Raw genomic sequence first — 25172 nt, 5'->3', positions numbered from 1 at the left:
GCAACTCAGGCGCACCATGATGTGTTCTGACAAAATCCGTAGGAGTGAATACATCACACATGTTTCACAGAGGTTCCCTGGCGAAACGCTAAGAAGCAGCGAAAATTTGCGAGAATCTGCAGGAACTTTCTTGAGTGTAAAGCAAAAAATAGTCCATTTTGCAATGAAACCAGTTGCAATACAGTATGCCTGGCTTAAAAGGGTGCATTGTGGGCAGCATATCCTTCCCAGCTTCTTGCACACTGACTTCAACGGCCTGATCCCATGCAGGTTTACCTAGTGGCGCTGAATACAGAAGCATCATGCTGCATGAAGAAGCAGTGGTGGCATCCGAATCCACATTCACGGCCCAACGCTGTTTGTAGAAGGGAAGTGAGTTGGGCTTGTAGGTTTAAGTTCATGTTAGAAACAGCGATGACACAGAACAAAGCTGTGTGGTGTTCTTGCCTCATTCTGTGTCAGCGCTCTTTCTGTGATAAATTGTCATGAATTGATTACTGCTCTGTGCTTGGAAAGCTTTTTCCTTGATGTATTCTTCATTTCATGATTGCGAATTTCAGAACGTTCCTATTTTGCTTTCTTTGTGTTGTACTGTGAATCTCATTTTCCTGCGAACAAAAGTAACAAGAAAATTTTATAAGCATAGAATTGTTATAGACGTTCTGAACTGATTTACCTCCTATCCTTGGCTCTGCCAATTCTTATAAGCGGGCCGGGTCTCGTCAAGCTGTTTCTCAACGTTTTTGACCTGGTTCCTCCTTCTACAAATAGAAAATAAACTTGACTTCACTGGACCACCTTTAGTGGTCCACTTCGATAGCAGAGCTCATGTTTATTGCGCTGTGCTCATACTGGAACATCGTCCTTCCAGGGGACCCACGCGCCTCCATGACGTGACGGGAAGGACTCTGGGTCTTGCTTGAGGTTGCTTGGCTTGACGGCCCCCTTCTGTAAAGCTTCAAGACGATCCTGCAGGCGTTTTACCACCTGCAAATGGGGGTGAAATTAAAAGGCTATATTCGCTGTATATTTTTAACCCTCAGCAGCTAACTCCGGAGGTGGAATGGCGGGAGAAACAGGATGCCTCCGTCAGCGTGTTGCTGCTCGCTGCTGAGACGTTAAGTTTTTTCCTGCTCCCTGAACGATGTTTATTATTCTAGCTTAATTTTTTCTGCGAGAACTGAAAAGCCATGCTGAAGGCATAATGCATACGGCAACTGTTATCATTTTTATGATGTCATGAATTTTTTTTAAAGGGACGGAAGAAATTGCTAGTAAGGCATACATATTTAAAAATGTTTCGATTTCCTCATCTGACTAGCGATATGCAGTTCAACAATACTTGCGTCTTTTTTGGACACCTTCGGTCATGAAGGAATGATTGGCAGCATTTTAAGCACTTCTCTAGTCTGAAAGTAGTTTCAATAAAATGGAGACGTATTATCAACATTCAACCTACGATAGTTCTATATAAATTATAAAAGAGAGCAATTTTTCTTCTTTTTAAAAAGCTTGCCTCTTAACTAATATTACCGAGAAGACATTTGCGGTTTAAATGCTAAAGTTTTCGCTCTTGCGACGAGTTACGGGCACAGGAGAGGTTGCTTAGCTTAAAGGTTTCCAAAATCTAGGAGTTAAAATTTTACTTACTAGATATTCCTTAACCAACCTGCTAGTTAGCCTGTGCTACCTGAATTATTATGAGCTACACTGCTTAAAATGCTACTCCGAAAAATGTGCTTTTCTACCTCAAAGCACCCATTTAAAAAAAATGGCAGAACAACATAGGCAAAACATTCGTTGTAAAGAAAGTAATAAAATAATTTTGTCGTTTCAGAGAGCTGCGGTGAAAGCAGCCTGGCGGATAACCGCTGAGAAATACATTTAATAAGATTATGAAATGTTTTCAACCTCATTTAGCAGCTGATATGTCTTCAAAACGGCACTGTAATTGTGTTAACGCCCAACAGACGCCGTATCAGCTGGGAGTTTCTCCGAACAGCACAAAGGTTCTGGTCGTCTCCGACATGTTGCCGGGTGCACTATATTTGCTCATTATGACAGCCATTGAAACTAACCAGTCTAGACAGCTCTACATTAAAAGCACTTCTGAAACGGCACAATAAGCGAAAGACAGCGAACCGCGCACCATAGCAGATGAGCGAGCAGACAACACCCCCGGCCGACGGCAACATCGCCCACAATTCTTCTAGAACACGGCGTTGGTCCGTGTATATTAACATAGCCTACACATGCTCCGTTTCGTAATGAAGAAAGTTGGACGAAGGTATCGCTTGTTCCGATAATTGCCAACACGTTTCATTCGGAATGCAAAACTTGGCATCGCTTCGACTTATGTGGACAGAAAGGGTATTCATTTTAATTTGTAAAATGAAAGTGAAAAGAGCAACTTCGAACGCCGTTTATCGCGCACCAATGTGTGCTTCTGGGATCTGTGAACATCACTTTCTGAATCACACTTGCGACAAAGGCGACGCTTTTGAACGCGCTTAACCACTACGCAGACACTTTGCGCATTACAAGCTTCACAAGGCAAACCTCTCACAGAAGGCTGCACACCTTAACCACTTTTACATCGATTTAACTGGGCTTGACGAAGACTTATCAGGCAGGCTTTCATAAAGGATATTCGACAAAAGATCATATTCACGCTATCATTCAGATGATAGAGAATGCGCACAAAACAAGCAACCCCTATACGGGGTTTCTAGGTGAACTTTAGGCAAGGGTTAAAAGATAAAATATTTGAAGTAGGCCAGAGATACCACTTACATACGCCACCAACCCGGTTGCGCATCGTAGCCATTTGTTTGTTTTGCAGCTAATTAATCAGCAATTAAAATAATTTTTCTATTTGCGTAACAATTGATTTTAGACAGCAGATGTGAATAACGAAGTTGGAGAGCCCCTCCATAAAACACCATTCTATTTATTTGCGATAAAGAAAGCCTCACGTGTATCTTTTTTCCGAGCTCCAAAGAAAGCCTGCGAAATACAAAAACCACGTGACTAGCGCATTCGAGCGCTACGATTGTGCTACTCTCAATCCTGGCTTGAGTGCACGAAATCAGCTGCTGGCAAGGCGCGACGACCCCATTGCTCCGGCAGGCCGATATGTCGACGGTGGTTGCGACGGCCGCTGAGAGTCAGTCTGCAAGCGCGACGGTGAATGGGTCGTGGCGCCTTGCCAGCAGCTTATTTCGTGCACTCAAGCCAGGATTGAGAGCAGCACAATCGTGGCGCGCGAGTGCGCTAGTCACGTCTTTTCTTTATATTTCGCAGGCTTTCATTGGAGCTCATAAAGAAGATACACCTTAGGCTTTCTTTATCGCAAATACATGGAATGGTTTTTTTTTAAGGTGCTCTCCATCTTGGCTATTCACAGTCTGCCTAAGGTCAATATTTACGCATTTAGAAAAATTACCTTAAATGCTAATTAATTAATTGCAAAACAAAAATTTTGCCTAATATGCGCAAGCCGATTGGTAGGTGTATTTAAGTGGTTTCGCTGGCCTACCTCAAATATTTTATCTTTTAACCTTTGGCTAAAGTTAGCCTGGACACCCTGTATATAGCCTTCATTGATTACGAGAAAGCTTTCGACTCAGTGGAAACATCAGCTGTCATACAAGCACTGCAGAATCAGGGTGTAGAAGAGCATTATGTGCAAATACTGCAAGATATCTATCAAAACTGCACAGCTGCCGTAGTCCTCCATAAATTCAGGGATAAAATTCCAATAAGGAAGGGCGTCAGGCAAGGAGATACGATCTCGCCAATGCTATTCACCGCCTGTTTACAGGAGGTATTCCTAGGCCTGAAATGGGAACAGTTGGGGATAAGAGTTAAACGAGAATACCTAAATATTCTGCGATTCGCTGATGACATTGCCTTGCTGAGTCACTCCCGAGATGAATTGCAAAGCATGATCAATGATTTAGACAGGCAGAGCAAAGCGGTTGGTCTAAAAATTAACATGCAGAAAACAAAAGTAATGCTAAACAGCCTAGCAAGGGAACAGCCGTTCACAATTGGAAGCGAGGTACTGGAAGTGGCAAAGGAATACGTCTACTTAAGGCTGGTAGTGACAGCTGATCCGGATCATGAGATGGAAATAACTAGGAGGATAAGAATGGGGTGGAGCGCATATGGCAGGTTCTCTCAGATCATGAATGGCAGTTTACCATTATTCCTCAAGAGAAAAGTGTACAATGGCTGTACCTTACCGGTACTCACTTAGAGGCAGAAACGTGGAGGCTAACGAAAAGGGTTAAGCGTAAATTAAAGACAACGCAGCGATAGGTGTAACGTTAAGAGACCGGAAGCGGACAGAGTGGGTGAGGAAACAAACGCGGGTTAATGGCATCCTAGTCGAAATCAAGAGGAAGAAATGAGCTTGGGCAGTGCATGTGATGCGAAGGCAAGGCACCCGCTGGTACTTAAGGGTAACAAAGTGGATTCCAAGAGAAGGCAAGCGTAGCAGGGGCGGCAGAAAGTTAGTTGGGCGGATGAGATTAAGAAGTCCGCAGATTGAGGGTGGGCACTGCTGGAATAGGACAGGGTTAATTAGAAAGACATGGGAGAGGCCTTTGCCCTGCAGTGGGTTTAGTCAGGCTGATGATGACTAAGATTGAGGCCTTGCTTTTTTGCCCTAAGCATATCAACGCAGTCCGACGCGTTATCTTCTTTGCCATATGTTCTTTTTCGCGCAGTTCGAAAACGCAGCCCTTTCTCCCAAATTCTGAAATGCAATATTTCGCACTGCACCCAACTGGTGCAATCAAACTGGTGTTGTGAGATTAAGTCAAGTAAAGTGAAGCTTATTTCAACGATGTACATCACACGGCTGAAAACGAGGGAAAATAGCCGACATACAGATAACTAAGAGTTGTTTAGCTTCATACAGAGCACTTTTACAGTGCACAATTTGGACAAAATTTTGAACGATGTGTATACACAGCTTATCGGTAACTGAAACGAGTATAATCATTGAAATATAACATTTTCCAACACAAAAACATAGCCTAATACAAAAAATCAATCAAAACAATGCAAACGGAAGGGTAGCAAGTAGACATTTGTATATAATGAACACAAAATAAAACAGTTCCTACCGTTAAAACCCTGTTCTAAAACTAGATTTTATCTGTTGCCACGAGGGGAAACGAAAAGAAACAATGGGTAGGCTAATGCGGTTAAGCAGGGTTGGCAATGCACATTTATGTGTTTGAAATCCGCAATTAGTGCGAGGACATGCAAAGCACCACATTTCATGACGACGAGTTTGATGGCCGCGTGTATTTTTTAAGCAAACCAATAGTTTCTTCTAAGAACAGAACTCGACGTTCGGACAATGATTTGTACATGTGAAGGAGACGAAAGTCATAAAGCGAGGTATGATTTCGGTATATTCTGGGTGTAAATGACCAGACTAGAAGACTCACATCCGGATTTTCGCTCGCTATGTCGTGGTACTCGCACGGGTCCGCAATGATGTCATAGAGGCAGGGCCCGGGGTCGGAGTCGCAGGAATTTTTGGTCGAGTTCTCACCACAGTTTACAGGCACCGTGTACACGTCGTCTCCTAAGCCACATTTGGGGCTCACACCGCGGGAGACGAGGACCTTTGCTCAGTAAAAAGGAGAAAGGACATCACATTTTGAGTTTTCAGTTATGACAGCAGCAACCTCAACTTGCAGCACAAGTTGTCTTGGGTATAGTAAAAAATTTCCACAAACATCCATCAAAGATACACCCTTAGTAAAAATTGTTTTTTAAAATTTTTTTCGAATTCGAGCTAGTATTTCTTATCGCACTGGCCATAGTCTTCCACTTGCCTAATTTCGCGCCCATAGAGCAAAGTTTTCTGCCTCAACCAGCGGCCCCCGTGCAGCAGTGCAACGTAAAATAAACTGGCTTTTACCATAGCATTACTAGTAGCACCCGCCCATCGGGCTTTCTAAAAGCTGCAACAGATCATCTTTCACCTTGCAATCATGCGGCAGCCATAGCGTATACTTTTTTCGTCAAAATCTACAGCTTCCGTAGTACCTGAGCTGAGCTCATACCAAATCAATGCAAATAAAGAAGCAAGTATTACAGAATATTGTCTTGATTCATGGCTACTTAACATGTTCAGTTCTACATCTGCGCCCCCTAGCGCCATTGTCTCTAAAGCATTTCTCAGCTACAGTTTCGTGTAATGTCTCCGCAAGCCAGCCCCGCCAAGCACCGTGCTTTCGAAAAAAAATAGGATCACTGCGTGCAGCTTTCAGACGCTATGGATCTCCTTTGCTACAAGTGAATTGTATTTATGCGTCGCTACAAACCTTATAGGCCTGAGAATTCTGGCAGCTTTGACGTGCGAGTTCAGTCTCCTTTGCTGCAGGCTCTCTTGCACCGGGTATGTTGATCCAGTGCGACACACCAACCGGAAAGCGGCCATAGATAAGCTTATATCGGCCCTGGATTATACCCGCATTGCGATCAACCGGGTTTATGTTCAGGAGAACCTCGTTTCGGGGTGCAGCATTCGTGGGATTGTGCAGAGACTGAAAGTGGCTGACGCCGTCGATGTCAGCCAGCTGTGACAGGTCCCCACCTACGTGAATCATAGATCGGGGTAAGTGCAGGAAGCCATTGATCACAGATTTGGATAGTCACCGGAGCAGAAAATCTGCTATAAATAAAATGAATCAGCAGGGTCAAAGTTTTTTTAGATTTCCCGGGCCATTCATCATCATCATCAGGCCAACTAAACCCACTGCAGGACAAAGCCCTCTCCTGTCCTGTATCTACGGAGTTATTCCTGGCCTGTGCCGGCTGCGGCACCCGTAACACGCCAAACGTCGCCCCCCGCTTTCCCTTGTCATATCAAGGAATTTATACCATTGAGTTTCTTGCATTCCCGTTACATGCCCTACCCAAGCTTCTTTCTGTTCGTCACGGACAAACAAATCGGCTAAAATTAGGCATATAATTTTCCTTTCCATAAGTCGCTTTACTGTACTCAATTTATACGCAACCCTAACAGCCTGCAAGCTACCGCTGCTACAGGCTTTCTTCTTGAGGAATACTGGTAAGCAGCCATTCATGATTAGTGAGTACCTATAAAATGACCTCCACTGCATGGTTTTTCTCCTGGTTAATTTCTTATGTTCTGGTCTCTTTCGTTCACGGTTCATGTTAAGACTAATTGCAGGCCACAAGATTATGGGTCACTGCATCTCACTTTGACGACCACCTCCATACCTAGCATCTGTCAGAAGGCGCACAGAGTACGAAGTCTCATTTTTAATCTGTACATGCGGGCCCTTGCACGCACACTTCCGGTTTTCCTGTTTCCACAAGAAGATATTCATGATCCGCAAATTATGATCGTTCGGTGCGTTGTACTAATAACTCGGCACTTCTAATCCTACATCCCATTCCTTAACTACCCACCTGCCTTTCCACCTGACTGCACCTTGCCTACCTAGGCATTGAAGTTGCTCATCACTGCAGTGTACTGCATTTTCACTTTACTCATTGTGGATTCTATCTTTCCGTATATTTTGACTACTTGACCCTCTTAGTAAGCTTACTTGCGATAACTTTCAGTCTCTCGTTGACGCTATAGAATTCCTTGGGTTGAGAGTTCTATCGTCATAGATCTGGAATGCCACAGCAGTCATGGTCTGTCCGCTAAGACACAATAATATACGCGCCCGCCCTTTAACACTGTATTTGCTGCTTTCTTAGTCCTCCTAACTTAATTCAGCCCTATGATAAATCATTTAATGCCTGCTACTTCTTCGACAGCGCTGCTTGCTAGTACGAGGATCAGGAAGGCTATTATTATTCTTGTTTTCAATCTTCTGGCCTTTCTGCAATTACAGCAAGCGAAAAACACATTTTTTTTTGCCCACGCTTGTTGGTACGCCAGCACAGCAGAATCAAGGCACATTAGGTAAGGAAACTGTCTGTTAGAGATATTGTGCTATCAAGCATTAAGCAGAGCTTAAAGAGCACAGCTCAGCGACTGTGGAGACAGCAACCTGCTTGCTTGTCGATCGTCGAGGTTAGGTCGACGCAGACTGGCCGGCACCGTTATGTCCTCACTTCTGAGCGCTTGGTGGATAATAAACATTCAATGCAGACGACGCGCGTACGCGCGTCTGGCAGGAAAGTAGCAGGCAAGGTGCTTGTAGCTGGAACAGTGTCATGTAGCCACAACACTGCGCCCGGAATGAGATTCGTGCTCAATGAGCCACTCTGAGCACGTTCAACGCTCCACTTGATCATAGGATCCTTATCCACTGCCGCCTAGAAAGAAACTGCCTTTAAACACCTCCTGAAACGTCGCAGAAGGTGTGCAGAAGCTTTTCCTTTCTTGAGGGCACTGACTCCACAGTGTCATCCTCTCTACAATTGCGTATTATATAGAACGTCTACTGCCAACAAAGTTGCACTGCAGTTATATTATGTCACAACCAAAAGCTACCGATGATAGTGAGACTGAATAAAACATGACGATATTGTGAGCTACGGCAGGCCCAGGCTTGGCTAAGAACGTCCCTCGCTGCTGTTAGCTTGAAGCGGTATGGGTAAGGATATGTGCAATCGCCAGAAAAAGCTTATGGGACATCGGTTTGCTGAAAAAAAATTATTCCTGCACAGTCCCGGAAGCCAATTACATAAAATGTGGGAAGATTCTACGCGCCTGCATGCACCTTCCTCTGGCAGCAATATCAGGCTACTGGGTAGCGAGGTTGAGATACAATAAATGTTTTTTCATGAAATCGCATCCCGGAAACTTTTGCTGGCGACTGTACATCTCGGGTGGCTTTGAAATAGTGAAGCGCGATTGTACCTCAGATATAATTGGCCAGGCAGAGTCATGAAAGCGCATGCTCTACGTTGTCATCATCCAATGTTCCCCTGGCGCTCAGGGCACCGTGTAATTTCGGCGCTGTGAACAGCGTAGAAACATCCCTTACAAAGAGGACGCAACAGCATAGAATATTCTCATCATCGGCCTGGTTGTGCAGCAATGAGCAGAATATATACTTGCTTGTATATAGCACTGATCTTTGATTCAGTCGGATTATCAACAGTCGTGCAGGCACTGGAAAATTAAACCGTGCAAGGGCCACTGCGGAAGTGTTATAAATTGTCTGCAGGCAACGCACAGCGCCCATATTCGCCCAGGGGGATAGTGATATAAAGTAGTGAGGATAATGGTCACACAAAGCCATAAAATCACTTTCCCCCTATTGCCTGGATATTAAAATATCTACAATAGGTGTTTTTCGTTTTGCTCAAAATATCTGCAGAGAAGAGTTATATTACTCGAGATCGGCCTTCATAATGCCATTCATTTTAGTTTACATTAAAACGGGGCACCAAAACCACCGCTGATCTAACACCCAACATTAACAGCAGAAAGAGATAAAGAGCAGTGAGTGGTATTTTCTTACCAGCCAACTCGTAAAGCGTAGGCAGCCAGTCAGTAGCGTGGAAGAAGTGGTCGTAGTCGGATCCGGCACCGGTCCAGAGTTTCTTTGCGGTCCATAGGAATCCAGGAGCGCGTACTCCGCCTTCCCAGAGTGTGAACTTTTCGCCCCTCAGTGGCCAGGGCGATGCAGCGTTTGCGTCGTAAAATGTAGCGGCAGCGCCGTTATCAGAGCAGAAAATGAAAAATGTGTCGTCCAGGATCCCTCTGTCTTGCAAGGCGGCGAAAATTTTGCCCACAGATTCGTCAAGTGCGGACACCATACCTGTAATGAATGTGGAAAAGTAACCAATTGAGTGCGCTCTTCGCACTTAATCGGGCGTCAAACATAGAGATTATCTTGACACTTCACGCGTGAACGTTTGATCGCTTTTCACAGGTGACACACTCAAATTAAATCGCTCTTGGTTTATTGGAAGACTAGCTGTCAGCTTGCATTACAGTTAAAAACTTGTGGTGGTATTTTCGAAGTCGCATCGACATCTTTAGCGGGTTATCGTCTTTGCTAAAAGTCACCAGGCAGCGTTGTTTTCCTGTGAGCCGTATAGTTTTGTCACTAGGCTCCTAAATACCAGAAGGTCTCCAAAGGTGAGGAGAAGGATCTCCATACCTTGCCGTATTTAAGCCTCAAGAGGTGCTATAACAGCATCTCTAAAGCGCTAAGAAAGAAACTCTGTTGACTGGTTATTTTTTACAAAGGCTGTACTTCCGTGATGAGGACTAAGCCGCCTCATAGAAGCGGTGTAATCTGATTAAACTTGCCATGCAGGAGACACTGAAGTATTATTCACTTTACTTCCGTAGCTTTTCCAACTGCTTTCCTCTGTTAATTGAAATATTCTTTCAATAAAAATCGCCACAGTATACTACACTCAGTTGGAATACAGACGTTTTTGTAATGAATACGGCCATGCACGGAGAGGCACAGCCTCGGCTGCCAGGCACCGTGGTTTGTTCTCAGCTCTGGGAAAGTTTCTAGACATTTCAGGACCTGCGTGCTAAATCTGTTCCAGCAGCGTAGATCTTGCTATTGCTTGCTTTCTGTCGTGCGTGTTTTAAATATATCAGCGCGAAAGGTTTCCCATCAATAAGCGTTCTACAATGTACAGCCTTCCGGATTTTTAGTAACTTCGAGGGAGCGTCGACTGTTCGACATCGTTGCGTTGGAAGACAAAAGAGAGGAGAAAAATTGCGATCGCAAGGGCATGAACACAATTCTTGCTGCTGGAGTCGGTCCCTTCTTATAAGATATACTTATTAGCGCGAATGAACCCTTCTTTATCACTGGCTGGTATGCATCGGAGCCCTGAGAACCTGCGACCAGTTGTTCTATCCGCTGCATATAGTGCGGGTGACATCTGAGAAGAGCAGGGTACGTAATGCGAGGACAAGATAAACCATGATCGTTAAGAGCAATTCGAAGAGGGGACAAACTTGGCGGGAGCCGACAAAAAGTCAGGTGGATTGAGCAGGATGTGTACTTTACGGGGATAAGGTGGTCGTATCTGGCACAGGGTGCGATTAAATAGAGATACATGGCAAAGGGCTTTGTCTTGCATTTGGCGGCTAAGGCTGATGTGGATGGTGAATGACGCCAAAATAAATTTGCCGTTTAAAGCTTACTTACCTGCATAAATGGTGCGGTTTCGGTGGCCAATAAAGTCGTAACCTTGCAAGTACCGAGGCGGTGCCTGCAGAGGGTCTCTAACGGTGCCGTAGTGCGGGGCGAAGTGTGTAACGTACAGGAACATCGGCTGTGGTGGTAGTCAACGCTCTGCGTCAGCCGCGTGCCGTTATAGGCGCCAGTATTGAACTCATTTCCAAACATTAAATGTTATGCCAGTGTAAGAACAACAATTTCGAGCTACTAAGTGCTTTTAAGCACGAAATATCAGGCCCTCTAAAGCAATTAGAAGGTGATAATACTGCTTGAAACCTATATTATTGCACTTTACATATGCATAGAGAGAAAGTCCTGAAGTATAGTGAAGATAAATCGCAAGAACGTACTCAGAAGTACTCGCAAGATATTCAGGACACTGCAGGCATTTCGAGCTTCTAGTGCGTCTTTTTATTCGGTTCGCAAAAGTAGATGCTCGGTGTCTTGTTTATTTATTTATTTCAGGGCACTCTAAGGGCCCAGCAAGGCATTAAATAGGGGGGGGGGATAGAGGATAAAAAAGCACGATCAAGGGAAACAGCAAAACAGAACAAAGGAGCACAGCATATCTTTTACAAAACAAAAAGTTACAAAAACTGCACCACTAAACAGGGCAAAAAATTTCAAATAATTACAAAGAATACATGATCAAACGATATAAAATTGTGCACTAAGCAACGAGGAAAAAAGAACAAAATAAATATACGCAAAATATTACGAGGTGTCATGGGTGCAAAGAAAACATACTAATGAATACTGAAAATGCGGGAAGTTCGGCAATGACCCGATGCTGGATGGTAAAGAATTCTACTAGTTTATGGCCACAACTAGAGGTGAGTTTTGATACATTTTCTATGCGCAAACACTGGACAGAGTTTATGAGCATGATCAAGGCGACATGAGACATGGGGGGCTAGTCTGATGTATACTTGAATAAAGGGAAGGTTATTATGATAAAAGGCACAAAAAATAATAAGCGAGCATGTTTTCTGGCCGTGGAAAGTGCTTGAATGTCGAAAGAATGCTTCAGTGGAGATATGCTTTGAAGACGTCAGTAGGATGAGTTGATAAATTTTGTTGCCGTGTTTTGAACCAACTTAAAAAGATTCGTAGGATTGTCCTAGTGAGAGTGGCATATAAGTGAAGCGTATGCAAGTGACGTTCTAAAAGTGTTGTGTACGCGTGCTGTACAGTATTGTTGTCTTATTTATACATACTGCTGTGTTAGCAGAGTGGGTACATACCATACATAAATGCACATATATACAGTCAAACCAATATCAGTAAAGAATTTAGGTGCTCTTCAAATGATCTTAATGACTTCTGCGTGAGTGCGTCGATAGGGACATTATTTCAGTCAGGCATAGTTCGTGGGAAGTAAGACTGCTTAAAGAAATTTTTCTTGAAGTTAGGGCCATTATTGTTTAGTCATGTCGGTGTCTTGTTTCATAACCTATCGAGAAAGTGATGATACCAGATGTGTCAATATTGTAATGTCTTGTTATCAACTGAAAAAAAAGAACTCAGCCTACATATGCGATGCCTGTTATTATTCGACGCGAAGACACATTGTTGAAATTACTCCGGGATTGATACACAACGGTATTTGTTTAAAATAAATCTTGTTGCTTTTCGTTGGAATAAGTCTTGCTGGTTTTCGGGCCCCATATTACGACGGCATATTAAATCGATGGACGCATTATGGTTCTGTGTGCAAGAAATCGCACAGTTGGTGGTGCTGATTTTAAAGACCTAAGAAAAAATAGTTTACGGCGGGCGTTATCTGTGACAGTGTCGATTTGTTTCGTCCATGACAAATTGTTTGTGATCCACAGACCGAGGTTTTTATAATGCATTACTTCTGAAAGCGTGACGTTAATAGTCCTGTACGGGAAGAGAATGAGACCTTTAAGCAAGCAATTACAGGGGCTAGTTGGTGGTTCACCGTGTGGGAACCGCGCTGGATTTAAACAAACAAGAAAACTGTAAACACGACAACAGACGAAGCGCGCTTAAAGTTTTCTTTTTAGTTTAAGTCCAGCGCCGTTCCCACACGATGAGACTTTTCGTCAGAGTGTTTCGTATGAATACTGTCGTCAAAGTTCAATGTCATGTGCAACTCTTCCCACCATGCTATTACTTTTGAAAACTCATTATTTAATCTATGTTGGTCCTGAACCGTTAATAGTGTTGCAGCCCACAAAATCACCTGCATACAATTTATCATGAACTGAAATATTATCAACAATGTCATTTAAGAGGATCAAGAATAGTAGAGGATCCAGTACGGACCCCTAGGAAACACAAGAATCAGCAAGTACAGTATCAGAAGATGCGTTGTTTAGTGAGAAGAACTGATGTTGGTCTCTTAAGGAAGCAGAAATCCACGCCAATAGCTTAGTTATTTATTATAGAACCTAATTTGTGAAGTGATCTACTGTGTGAAAATTTATCGAATGATTTTGTAAAGTCTATCGAAATTGCGCCTGTCTGCTTTCCCCTATTTTATGACTTCAAAAAGTGTTCTATAGTTTAAATAGAGTGATTGTAAAGTAATCGTGTCTGAACCGGTGCGATGCTTTTGAAATTGTGTTGTGTTCCTCAAGAGACGCGATTAAATGCTTATGAATTATGTGTTCGAGATTTTTGCACGATGTTGAGGTTAAGGAAATTGGCCGGTTGTTACGGAGGCGTGTTTTTTTGCCTGTTTGGCGTTTCCGTTTGATTCCGGCAGTTCTCCAGTTGCCCAGTAAGGAAGATTCATTCAGAAACTTATTATAAAGTACACACATATTTATAGCACTATTCCGAATAGGGTTTCAACAAAAGCATTAGGTATGTCATCAGGTCCAAGCGATTTTTTCACATCAAGGTTCAGTGTTAAGTTATAAATACGAGCCTCAGCAATCACTGAATCAGGAATTGAAGGCAAGAACATGTGAAATTCTGGAAGATGGCCATTATCTTTCGTGAAAAGTTTAAAGTGAATTTGAACGCCGAGCGAATTCCGCCATTATCACACACATACACACTACCTACTGAGAACACGCTGGGTGATCGAGAAAATGGAAGTATAAGCCGCTAGGATTTCTCGGGACACGTTTGAATCGTCTATGGAAGTACCGTGTTATAATATTTATTGTTATCATGAGCAATTTCAGTTTTTGTTGCTGGGTTATGTTCTTTATGAGGTTTTAATGTGTGGCAACTAGAATGTTCTGACCTCTTCCTCAACCTTTTAAGCTGACGCTGTAAGCGTGAAGTGTCCTGAGTAATCTAAGGAATACGACGTGCTTTTCTTACCAATTGTTGGCACAAACGCTTGGATGCATTCGTAAACAATGCCTTTGAAAGTAAACCACTGCTGTTGACATTACAATCACCTAATCTGAAGGCGCTGAAGCGAAATGCCAGCACATGGGTTACTGTTCATCATCAGCGCGAGAAAAATTATGATAGATGTGGATGTTACTGTAAGCTTAATGTTAGCAAGATTCAAGCGCGGTATTAGGAGACCATGCTTCTGTGCCATGTGCCATATCCGGCCCCGTTCCCTTAATTTAGTTAACTGGAACTAAAGAATATGCACGTCGCTTGGATTACTTGTTTCCCTTCAAATTACGAAACCACCTGCAAAACCTTTGAGGGGACACTTAAGCACTGCCTTAAGGGTATGACGTTGAACCTTTAATGGGTTAGTTGCCATATATGCGGATTTGATCATTCTCTACTTCCCATTCATTGATCCCTGGGGTCCCTCATACTACTACTGACGAAGTGGTGCAGCGGTTAAGCGATGAGCCACTGCCCTGCGATGGCAGGTGATGCCACCGGTGGGTTTTGTGCGGCACAGGTTGATCTTCCCGTTAATTGCCGTAACTCCCGTTCTATTAATTCCCGTTAATCCTTATTTTAACTGCCCCCCTGCCTAAGTGGGCAGTTTAATCAAAGTCTGATGGGCAGGATGGGACGAAGCCACGAGGTGACATGAACTAAGCGGCCCACTTGCACGCTAGGTTGCTTTTGTGGGGATTTTTCTTGCATTTCTTGCTGCAGCTAAACGACGACGCCGACGACGACGCCGGATTTTCAGCGACATGATCATAGCAATCACCGTCGCGTACGTCACAGTGTTTTATTTCATTCCTATGGAGACTAACCAATAACTTGCTAGTCAATCTTTAAAGTTTTGCACTTCGTCGCTCATTGAAATTACAGAATGCAGCAGGCTATTCTAGCATCCAGTATCAGTTGTCTGGTGCGGAGCAATGTCGTTCCCTTCAGCGATATGGGTGAGGAATTTTGTCTCTCCAGGCGCATCAGATGCACGCACTCGAGCCGCAGGGCAAGCCTAGACACGCCGGCCTATCTGCCGTCTGCGACGCGCCGGTCGAGGCAGAGGTAAAAAATGAAGAGTCTGAGGCGTCTACTCCGCGCTACCTCTCTACGTGCGCGTGGCAATGCAGGCTCAGCATACCACCCTCGATGCATCTGAACAGCCGGAATTCCTGTCTACAGCGGTACGAACGGGACATTGAAGAAGGTCACAACACAGCGACACAACACAGCGCTTTGTAGACCTCTGCGCGTTTCCTTCTTCTACGCACCGTTCGTCCCGCTGTAGTCATGGAATATCGTCACCAAATCGCCCCACAACTTTCCTTGTCGGAATTCCTGGCATCGCAGGGCCAAGGCCAGTTACTTTTTTACATCTATAATTATGTTCGGTGTCCTGATGGCCCGCTTAAATTCTCTATTTGCTCCCATGCGCCTGCCAGCTGGAATTAAAAATTAATTATCTGATTTTTGTTACTGCCCAAGCAATGAACTTACGCTACGTTTCTCACCAGGAAGTTTAAGCAGATACCGCTAGAAAGAAAACAATCACTTCGCAGTACCTGGTGATTTCGGCTTATACTCTTTTATGCAAAACGTGTGTTTATGCGACTGTTACGTTCCCTACCAGGAAGCACGCAGGAATCGCAATGATGTATGCCTTTAGAGTCCGTCATGTCTTTTGGGGAAGGCGTGAGATTTATTTTTTCAATAAAATCTGTTGGCGTTTGCATACACCATATTTTACTGAAGCACAGATTACAATAAAAAGATTTTATCCTTTTGTATGTTGATCCAAGCTCCATGACGGTTGCGTAAATTGAGCCCTATCTCAGACGCCGCACATTATACAACTGCGCACTGCTCTTACATTGAGGCTTACAGCGCAGCCTTTACACACTTAAAATGCAGCCCATGTCGTCGTTTACTGTCATGAAAGACACATTATTTTATTTGGCAAATCTATTTTTGAAAATTACTTCGTCTTCTCGCGAAAACTCTGTGTACGCCACCTAAAAAGAAAACGGCGTACGGGGTCGAGTGCATATTAGGGCACGCTGTTATTTTAATTTACGCATGGTCATCTTACCTACTGCCCTTTTATCCGTATCAATATTAACTCTACATTTCTTCTTAGGGAAACACAAAACGCACTCTTCATCGCTACAACAGATGCCCAATCAAGCCATCTGCATTTTTTCTTTCAGCAACATTCTATGCAGTTTTCCATTGTTACTACAAGCTCGCATACTCCAAGAAATGTAATCCATGGTTCATTTTTGTATTGTCACTATCATCCAGAAGATCGCAAAACGAACACTTCCCAGTCCGAACTATTAAATGCATCCGGTTTCCGGCATCAGTTTCACTGGCTTCGGAGACCAGAACAATTTCTTACCAGAGAACCTAAATCTAATTACGGCATATTCACAGTTAACTTTTCTGCAACATGTTTGTGCCATTCATTGCTACTTAGTGTGAAGAAATCACCTAACATTCAAGCTCTGTAACTTAATTTTCGTCTTTTTCTTCACTCACGCTTAAATTTTTTCATTAATATGGAGCACTCGCATGAAAATATGCCTTGAAAATATTTTGAGAGTGAATGATTTTCACGCCGTGTTAGTAAATTAGCAATTTTGAGCACTCTCTAGCAGCAGGCTCTTTTTGCATATGTTACCTTTGTGACTCCTCCTGTATCTACAAAATGTATATAGATATTTCAAGATTCATTAAATTAGCCTGATTTCTGCATATAGCAGTGAGTTTATTTGGGTTTATCGGGGTTTAACGTCCTAATGCGACTTAGGATATGAGGGATGCCGTAGTGAAGGCCTCCGGAAATTTCTACCACCTGGGGTACAATTCAATTTATTTCGCATTTTTACAAGAGTACAAGAACTGCGAGGGCAAGCAACAAAAAGCTGCTTATTTACAGCTTGAATGTTGCTGCCCCCATATTTGACCGGTTGAAGGACGTTAACATAGAGCTTCTCATTTAAACAATTATATTTGTCTGGATTAAAAGCAGAGAACACCACTTACGTTGTCGATACTCTCATTGGACACAATTAAGCTGACTATTCATAGGCGTACAAGGGGACATATTACAAGCAATAAGACACAACTAATAACACTATCGGACATACATTGGTGCATATGTCACACACAGCAATGCTAACCAGGCCCTTGGCATTCATAGTATCATAAAACACACCAAAAAACGCACAATCTTCATTTTGATGTAATCTCGAAGCAGAGAAAAAAAATAACCAAAGTTATGTAAGACCTGATAGTCACATGGTGCATTTCGGTAGCACCCGCCTTTAAAAGAAGAATCTGGAGCTGTGGTCAAGACGTTCGTCGAAGCCCGCCGCCGTCTCTTGTGATCAGTGATCTCCCGCATTCACGCGTGACACCTTGGTGGAGGTGCTTGGTAGCGCACCTCATGCCCAGGACCCCTCCAGGAAGCCGGGACTCCAGCCCGCCTGAATCCTTGAAAGTCTAAGTTGCGCCGACCCACCAAGGTAGCCGGTGGCTGCAAGGGCTGCAAGCAGAGTTCGGGCGTCTGCAGTCTCATCCGACTGTGAGGACACTGACCTCTGATTCAACGCGACAATCAGTGTCCACACAAACCCCGGTCAGCATGCCGGATGCGATCTCTTCGCCGTCCGTTGTGCTGCAACAGCCACGCCAGCCACCCACCTTTCAAGGCTTTCCAGGCGAGGACCCGGATGACTGGCTCGAGACGTTCGATCGCGTAGCCAATGCAACAGGTGGGCTGACGACTCAAAGCTGCAGCACGTGTTTTTTCACTGGAGGGTGCAGCTCGTACTTGGTTTGAGAACCGAGAGGCCACAATAACAACGTGGGCTTTCTTCAAGACTCAGTTTTTGCAGGCTTTTGCCACCGTCCTCTGGAAAGACCGTTCCGAGCTGCTCCTGCAGACACGCGTCCAATTACCAAACGAGAGCGTCCTAGTTTACTCCGAGGACATGGCGAAGCTCTCCCGCCGGGCTGATCCCAATATGTCCGAATAGAAGCTGCGTTTTCTTATGATGGGCATCAAAAAGCAGATCTTCGCTGGGTTAGTTCGAAGCCCGCCCAGAACAGTCGCCGAATTTGTTTCCGAACCACTACGATGGAGAACATGCTCGACATACGATCCAGACAATACGAGCGTCCGCCGTCGCTGATGGCTACTAGCGGTGTCGATGCTTCTAGCCACGACGTCCTTCGGGAGACCATCCGGACCGTCCTACGCTAAGAGCTTCAAAAGTTCTTTCCAGCCCCGCAGTCCCCGCAAGTTTCTTCCATTTTGGACATTATTCGTGAAGAGGTTCAACAGGCACTCCCGCCGCCAGACCCTCTTCAACGGAACACAACACCACAGATGATGACATACGCCGCAGCCGTTCGCCGTCCACCGCCGCCTCCAGGTCGCCGCTATACACCTGTCCACATTCGCCGCCAACCACTCCTTCCTCACCCTTCTCAGGTCCCCCTCGGAAGAGCGACGTCTGGTGTACTGCCGATCAGCGCCCTCTGTGCTATCACTGCGGCGCGCCCGGTCACGTCTACCGCAACTTTCGTTACAACGTATGGGTCGGAAGGAATATAGTGCCGATGCGCCTCGACCGCAGCGTGGTGAACAGCCTCGAGTAATAAGCGATTACCTGGCCGCGGCACCCGAAGCACCACAGTGCTATGCTCGGTCGCCGTGTCCACGTCGTTTTTCGTCTCCGCGACGTTCTTCCGCCGGCATTTCGCGCGGAAGGTCTCATAGTCCCCGTCAAGAAAACTAGAAGCGGCAACCTTTTGGGGAAAGGTTGCTCAACGGCGACACTTCCAAGATCCTCCACAACTGCACAGACATGACCGACCATTTATACGACGCATCGACGATCACCAGCCCGATAACATGCTTCGCCTCATCAATTCTTCGCCGCAATGAAATCGACTGGCGCCACACCGTAGCCATGAGCGGACTCCGCGACTTTCCCCTACACCTACGACTACAACTGCTGATCTGAACATTTCGATCGACGGTGCCGACGCCACCGCACTTGCAGACACCGGCGCCGACTACTCGGTAATCAGTGGACCTTATGCCGCGACTCTGAAAAAGGTGACAACACCTTGGAAGGGCCCACAGCTTCGTACTGTCGGTGGCAATTTGATCACCCCAGCTGGCAAGTGCACTTCAGGAGTGACCATCGAAGAGGACACGCACCTGTCCGCCTTCATCGTACTCGACCAGTGTTCCCGGGACGTAATCCTCGGAATGGATTTTATGACAAAAAATGACGCGGTCATTGACCTTAAATCAAAAGTCAGTGACGTTCTCCACCGAGAACGCAATCCACAGTGCTTCCGAACGTCCCGCGGCTCTTTAGATCCTTGATGACGTCACCATTCCACCCCGTTCGAGTGTTGTGGTATCTGTCGGCGCGAAGACGCTGCGGAAGTTTGAAGGTGTCATCGAAAGCAAACAAATTATGCTTTCCGACCGCTGTCCTGCTGTCACCAGAGGGGTCGTTTGCCTCGAAAACGGAGAAACCGAAGTACTGCTTACGAATTTTGGAGGTGAGAACCAACATCTCAGCCTTGGGACAACTGTTGGCCACATTCATGGTATCGCCGACATTCGACGAGCGCCCAGCCTTGCCATGGTGCCGTCAACAGAAGTTCACACCGGTGTTCCCGACTTCCAGTACGACATTAACCCCGTGCTTTCGCCGCTGCAGCGAGGCCAAATAGAAACTCTCCTCCAGCGCTACGGCGATACCTTCTCGACATCTTCCCGCGTCAGAAGAACACAGCTAGCCAAGCATCAGATAATTATGGATGACGCTGTGCACCCTCTCCGACAGTCACCTTACCGTGTGTCTTCCACTGAACGCGTCGCAATCAGCCGCAAAATTAAGGAGATACTTCGAGACGACGTCATTCAGCCCTCCCGTAGTCCCTGGGCGCACCTGTAATCCTCGTGACGAGAAAAAAAGATGGCACACTGCGGTTTTGTGTTAACTACGACCACCTAAATAAAGTAACTAAAATGATGTTTATCCCCTTCCTCGAATCGACGATGCTCTTGATCGCCTCTGCTATTAAAAATATTTCTCATCCATGGACCTCAAATCAGGATATTGGCAAATCGAGGTAGATGAACGGGACCGAGAAAAAACCGCATTTATTACTCAGGACGGGCTCTATGGGTTTAAGGCAATTCCATTTGGTTTGTTCTCTGCACCCGGAACGTTCCAACGGCTGATGGACACAGTTCTGGTAGACCTGAAGTGGCAGACATGCCTCGTCTACCTTGATGACGTTGTTTTGTTCGCACCAACGTTCGAAGAGTACCTTCGCACCTCGAAGTTGTGCTGCAAGCCATCAACTCTTCTGGGCTAAGGTTAAAAAAGAGAAATGCCACTTTGCTTACACTGAGCTATAATTCTTGGGTCACGTCGTCAGTAACGAGGAAGTTCGGCCGGACCGAGGAAAAACCAAAGCTATTGCCAATTTCCCTCCACCGCAGGACCAAGAGGCAGTCCGCCGCTTTCTATGATTATGTGCCTACTGCCGTAGCTTTGTGAAAGATTTCGCTCGAATCGCTGAGCCCCTGACGCGTTTGACAAGGACAGACACGCCTTTCACGTGGGACGACCCTCAAGCACAAGCATTTGAAACTCTTCAACGCCACCTGCAAGCACCTTCAGTTCTGGCTCACTTCGACGAAAACGGAGATAAGGAGCTTCACACTAACGCAAGAAACGTCGGCCTGGGTGCCGTTCTGGTTCAAATCCAGAGCAGTCGAGAACGAGTCATCGCTTACGCCAACCGCTCTTTGTCTCACGTTGAAGCTAACTACTCAGCAACTGGGAAAGAGTGTCTAGCGATAGTGTGGGCGACGTCGAAATTTCGACCCTACCTTTACGGAAAACGTTTTACTGTAGTTACGGACCATTATGCCTTGAGTTGGCTTGCGACCCCCTAAGATCCGGCAACCCGCCTCGTCAGATGGAGTCGGCACTTCCAAGTATACGACATGACAGTGGTGTACAAGTCTGGCCGGAAGCACTCGAACGCCGATTGCCTCTCGCACGCTCCGGTCGAATCCCCAACGGAGGATGGTAACTACGACGACGACATCGCCTTAAATGCGATCAGTGCAATGAGCCTCGTTTAAAAACAATACACCAACCCGGAACTTCGGCACCTCATGGAGTTTCTTAACGGTACCCGCCCGACTATCCCGAAGGCTTTCAAGCGCTCGGTAGCATAACTCTGCATTCGCCATGGTGTCCTCGTGAAGAAAAATTTTCCGCAAACAATCAGCAATAGCTTATTGTCATACCGACGAGCCTACGTGACGAAATCCTTCAAGCTACTCACGACGAACCGACTTCTGGACATTTGGGTGTAGCCCGCAGGATTGCAAAGATCAAAGAGAAGAATTACTGGCCCCGCCTTCATCCGGACGTTGCGCACTACGCCAGAACGTGCCGAGGCTGTCAGCGTCGCAAAGTGCCCTCAACAAAACTAGCTGGATTTTTGAAGCCTATAGCACCACCATCGTGGCCTTTCGAGCAGATCGGGATGGTCATGCTGGGCCCATTCCCTCTTTCTCATTCGGGAAACAAGTGGATAATCGTTGTAACTGACTACCTGACACGATACGCGGAAACATCAGCTCTGCCAAGCGCCATAGCCCTCGACGTGGCAAAATTTTTCATCCATCAGATCGTTTTGCGTCACGCTGCACCGGTGATCCTGATCACCGACAGGGGCACAGCATTCATGGCTGACCTCCTGCATCAGTGTTTACGCCACAGTCATACAGACCACCGAAAGACGACATCCTACCACCCTCAAACGAATGGTTTAACGGAACGATTAAGCAAAACACTAGGCGACATGCTCTCAATGTATGTCGACGTTCAGCACAGAACTTGGGACGAAGTGCTCCCATCCGTCACCTTCGCATACAATACGGCCGTACAGGAAACGACAAACATGCCACCGTTCCATCTCGTTTACGGCCGCCACGTGACCACGATGCTGGACGCCTTGTTACCTCACGTGGACGACATCGACCTGAATGCAGATCTTCACACCTTCCTGCACCTCGCTGAGGAGGCTCGCCTGCTGGCCAGAGTGCGGATTCTCGACTAACAATGCCGAGATGCCGAACACTATAGCCTCCGACGCCGTGATGCTCGCTACACATCAGGAGACCGTGTGTGGGTATGGTTTCTTATTCGCCGACGCGGACTTAGCGAAAAGCTCCTCTGTCGATATTTTGGACCCTACGAAGTTCTTAGGCCAAATGGAGACCTCAACTATGAGGTCGTTTCTGACGGCTTTAAGAAGTCTCTGCGATCCCCTGCACCCTGAGGTGGTACACGTTGTCCGTCTCAGTCCTTACTACGAACGATAGCGGTAGAACTGAACTTTCGCGCGAAGATCATGCTTTCCATAGTGAACTTTTTTTTAAAACACGCAGGCTACGCATCGGGATGATTCTCTTTTTTCCGGGAAGTGTTGTGCCCGCGCTTCCTTCCTGCTGTGGAATTCGGCGAAGTGGGGCATGGGGAAGATTCCCTGAAGACCACCGCGAGGGTGGGTGAGCCCTCTGGGGGAGACGTGACTGCAGGACTGCTAGAGGAAACGACGACAATAGCGTCCCCACGTGCTTGAACAGGAATGCCGGAAGCAGCGACGATAGCGTCCACATAGCGACGATAGCGTTCAACAGGAATGCCGGAAGCAGCGACGACAGCGTCCCCGTAGCGACGATAGCGTTCAACAGGAATGCCAGCGACGACCATAAGCCTATTCGTTCCGGTCCTCGCCACGACGAAGTGCGGTATTAGTGTGGTCCCCTTCAGTCACGCTGGATTTGAACAATTGCCCGAGTGCCGCACCTGCGACAGAGCTTCCGCTTTCCGATCACCAGTGCAAGCTCTTTCGATACCTGCGGGGAGACAGCCTGCATTCCTGTGTCATGCAGGTGCCCTCCGGACACACGTGCGCGGCCACCTGGAAGCCGCGGGGACGACAACGTGATCGGGTCCTGTTTCCTTTCCCTCGACAGAGCTGCGAAGAAACATCAGGACCGCCCTGCCGTGGGTGGTACCATCAGTGCCATCGTGTGATTGGACATCATTCATCAAACTGTATTCCCCAGCTAGGGATCTGAGGAATACGAAGAGTATTTAAGGAGCTGCTGGTTTGATGCCAGAGAGAGCCCCCTTCTTGAGAGGTATCAGAGACTCCCGACTCCTAAGAAGCTCTCTCTACTGAGAAGCACAATCAGTTGCCCGTGCTTGTACATACGGTAAATAGTCCTTGAATAAAGTTTTCCAAGTTTTCTTCCTCCCATCTTCCTCGTCTCTTCTGCGGCCCAGTCATGCTACCTGAATCCCAACAACTGGATGACAGCTGTGGGACTTCCACGTGAAGTTACCGGCTCCAACGGACCTCGGCAGCTACGGGACTGATAGGCGTCAGCTATACCTTGGCAGGGTGAGTGCCCAATGTTTACCGTTCATTTCGCCAGACCGTACTAGCACAGGCAGATGCTAGGTGCGGATTCCTGTTGTCTGGGAAATTGATTTAGGGAAACTGCTTTGTCCACTTCAAGCTAGGGCTTTTGTTTTAATGGACTTGATAACGCACGGTGGAACTCACGATGGAGAAGTTAAATGTGCAGGACCTGCTCGAAATTTGCCAGGAGCTGGGGATTTCGCTACGTTCTGTGAAAGGAAAAAAAGAAATTCTCGAGGTTATGCGGCAGGAGGAGGTTACTTCTGAGGAGGTCAACGAGGCTTGGGAAACGATTGTTGGACGCAAAGAAGAGCAGAAAAGACGGGAGCTGTGCGAGCAGAAAGAAAAAGAAGAGCTTCGGTTGGCTCAAGAAAGACGGGAATTGTGCGAGCAGAAAGAAAAAGAAGAGCTGCGGTTGGCTCGAGAGACGGGAGGTCCGTGAGGCAGAGGAAAAAGCGATAGAACGTGCTTGAAAAATGAAGGAGCTCGAAATCGCGTCGAACCGAGGGAATATGGCGCATCTTAGCCCTGTAGCTTCGATAGAGGAGCAAGGGAGGCAGAGATTGCAGGATCTCGTCTCACCCTACCGCGTGGGAGGCGATATTGCACTATTTTTGGTAAAATTCGAACGCGCATGCGGGAACGTGCACATCGACAAGAGCGCTTGGTCTGAGAAGTTACTTTCTCTCCTTCCGTGCGAGGCGGCCGAAGTGGTGGCTCGCCTCTCACGGGAAGAGTGTGATGACTTTGAGAAGGTAAAGAGCGCACTGCTTAGAAAGTACCGGCTTTCTGCTGAAGCCTTTAGGCAGCGATTCAGGCAGGCAATGAAAGGCGGAGAGTCGCATACTGACTTCGCGTACCGGCTTAAAGTCAACTTAAACGAGTGGCTTAAGACCACTGAGGTGCACGAAAGTCATGACAAGGTACTTCCAGAAGATCTGAGATATGGCTGCAAGATAGGCCAACAGATATAGACCTAGACAAAGCGGCACAGCTCGCAGACGAGTATTATGTTCGCCGAAACCTCCAAAGCAAGGCAGGGTACATTAAAAGGTTAGGAAAGGGAGAAACCTATTTAAAGAGAATCCCCGACAGAAGGGTTCCACCAGCACG

At 46.2% G+C, this 25172-nt stretch overlaps 1 protein-coding gene across 2 annotated transcripts in view; it reads right to left on the bottom strand.

The window, feature by feature from the left end:
- Positions 1 to 835: 835 nt before the first annotated feature.
- The window catches only part of LOC144124680 (arylsulfatase B-like), a 107033-nt gene continuing 82696 nt past the window's right edge, over positions 836 to 25172 (bottom strand). For both annotated transcript variants that reach the window (XM_077657512.1, XM_077657513.1), the window contains exons 7-11: positions 11142 to 11268; positions 9480 to 9779; positions 6351 to 6622; positions 5466 to 5645; positions 836 to 987 (exon numbers count right to left, since the gene is read on the bottom strand). In XM_077657512.1, the coding sequence (XP_077513638.1) occupies positions 847 to 987; positions 5466 to 5645; positions 6351 to 6622; positions 9480 to 9779; positions 11142 to 11268 (1020 nt within the window). In that variant the 3' untranslated portion in view covers positions 836 to 846. The remainder of the gene's footprint in view (positions 988 to 5465; positions 5646 to 6350; positions 6623 to 9479; positions 9780 to 11141; positions 11269 to 25172) is intronic.

The sequence above is a fragment of the Amblyomma americanum genome, chromosome 3 (assembly GCF_052857255.1).
Source record: "Amblyomma americanum isolate KBUSLIRL-KWMA chromosome 3, ASM5285725v1, whole genome shotgun sequence".
Classification (NCBI taxonomy): Eukaryota; Metazoa; Arthropoda; class Arachnida; order Ixodida; family Ixodidae; genus Amblyomma; species Amblyomma americanum.
The sequence above is the reverse complement of the archived record's forward strand: the minus strand, read 5'-3'. Positions and strand labels throughout refer to the sequence as shown.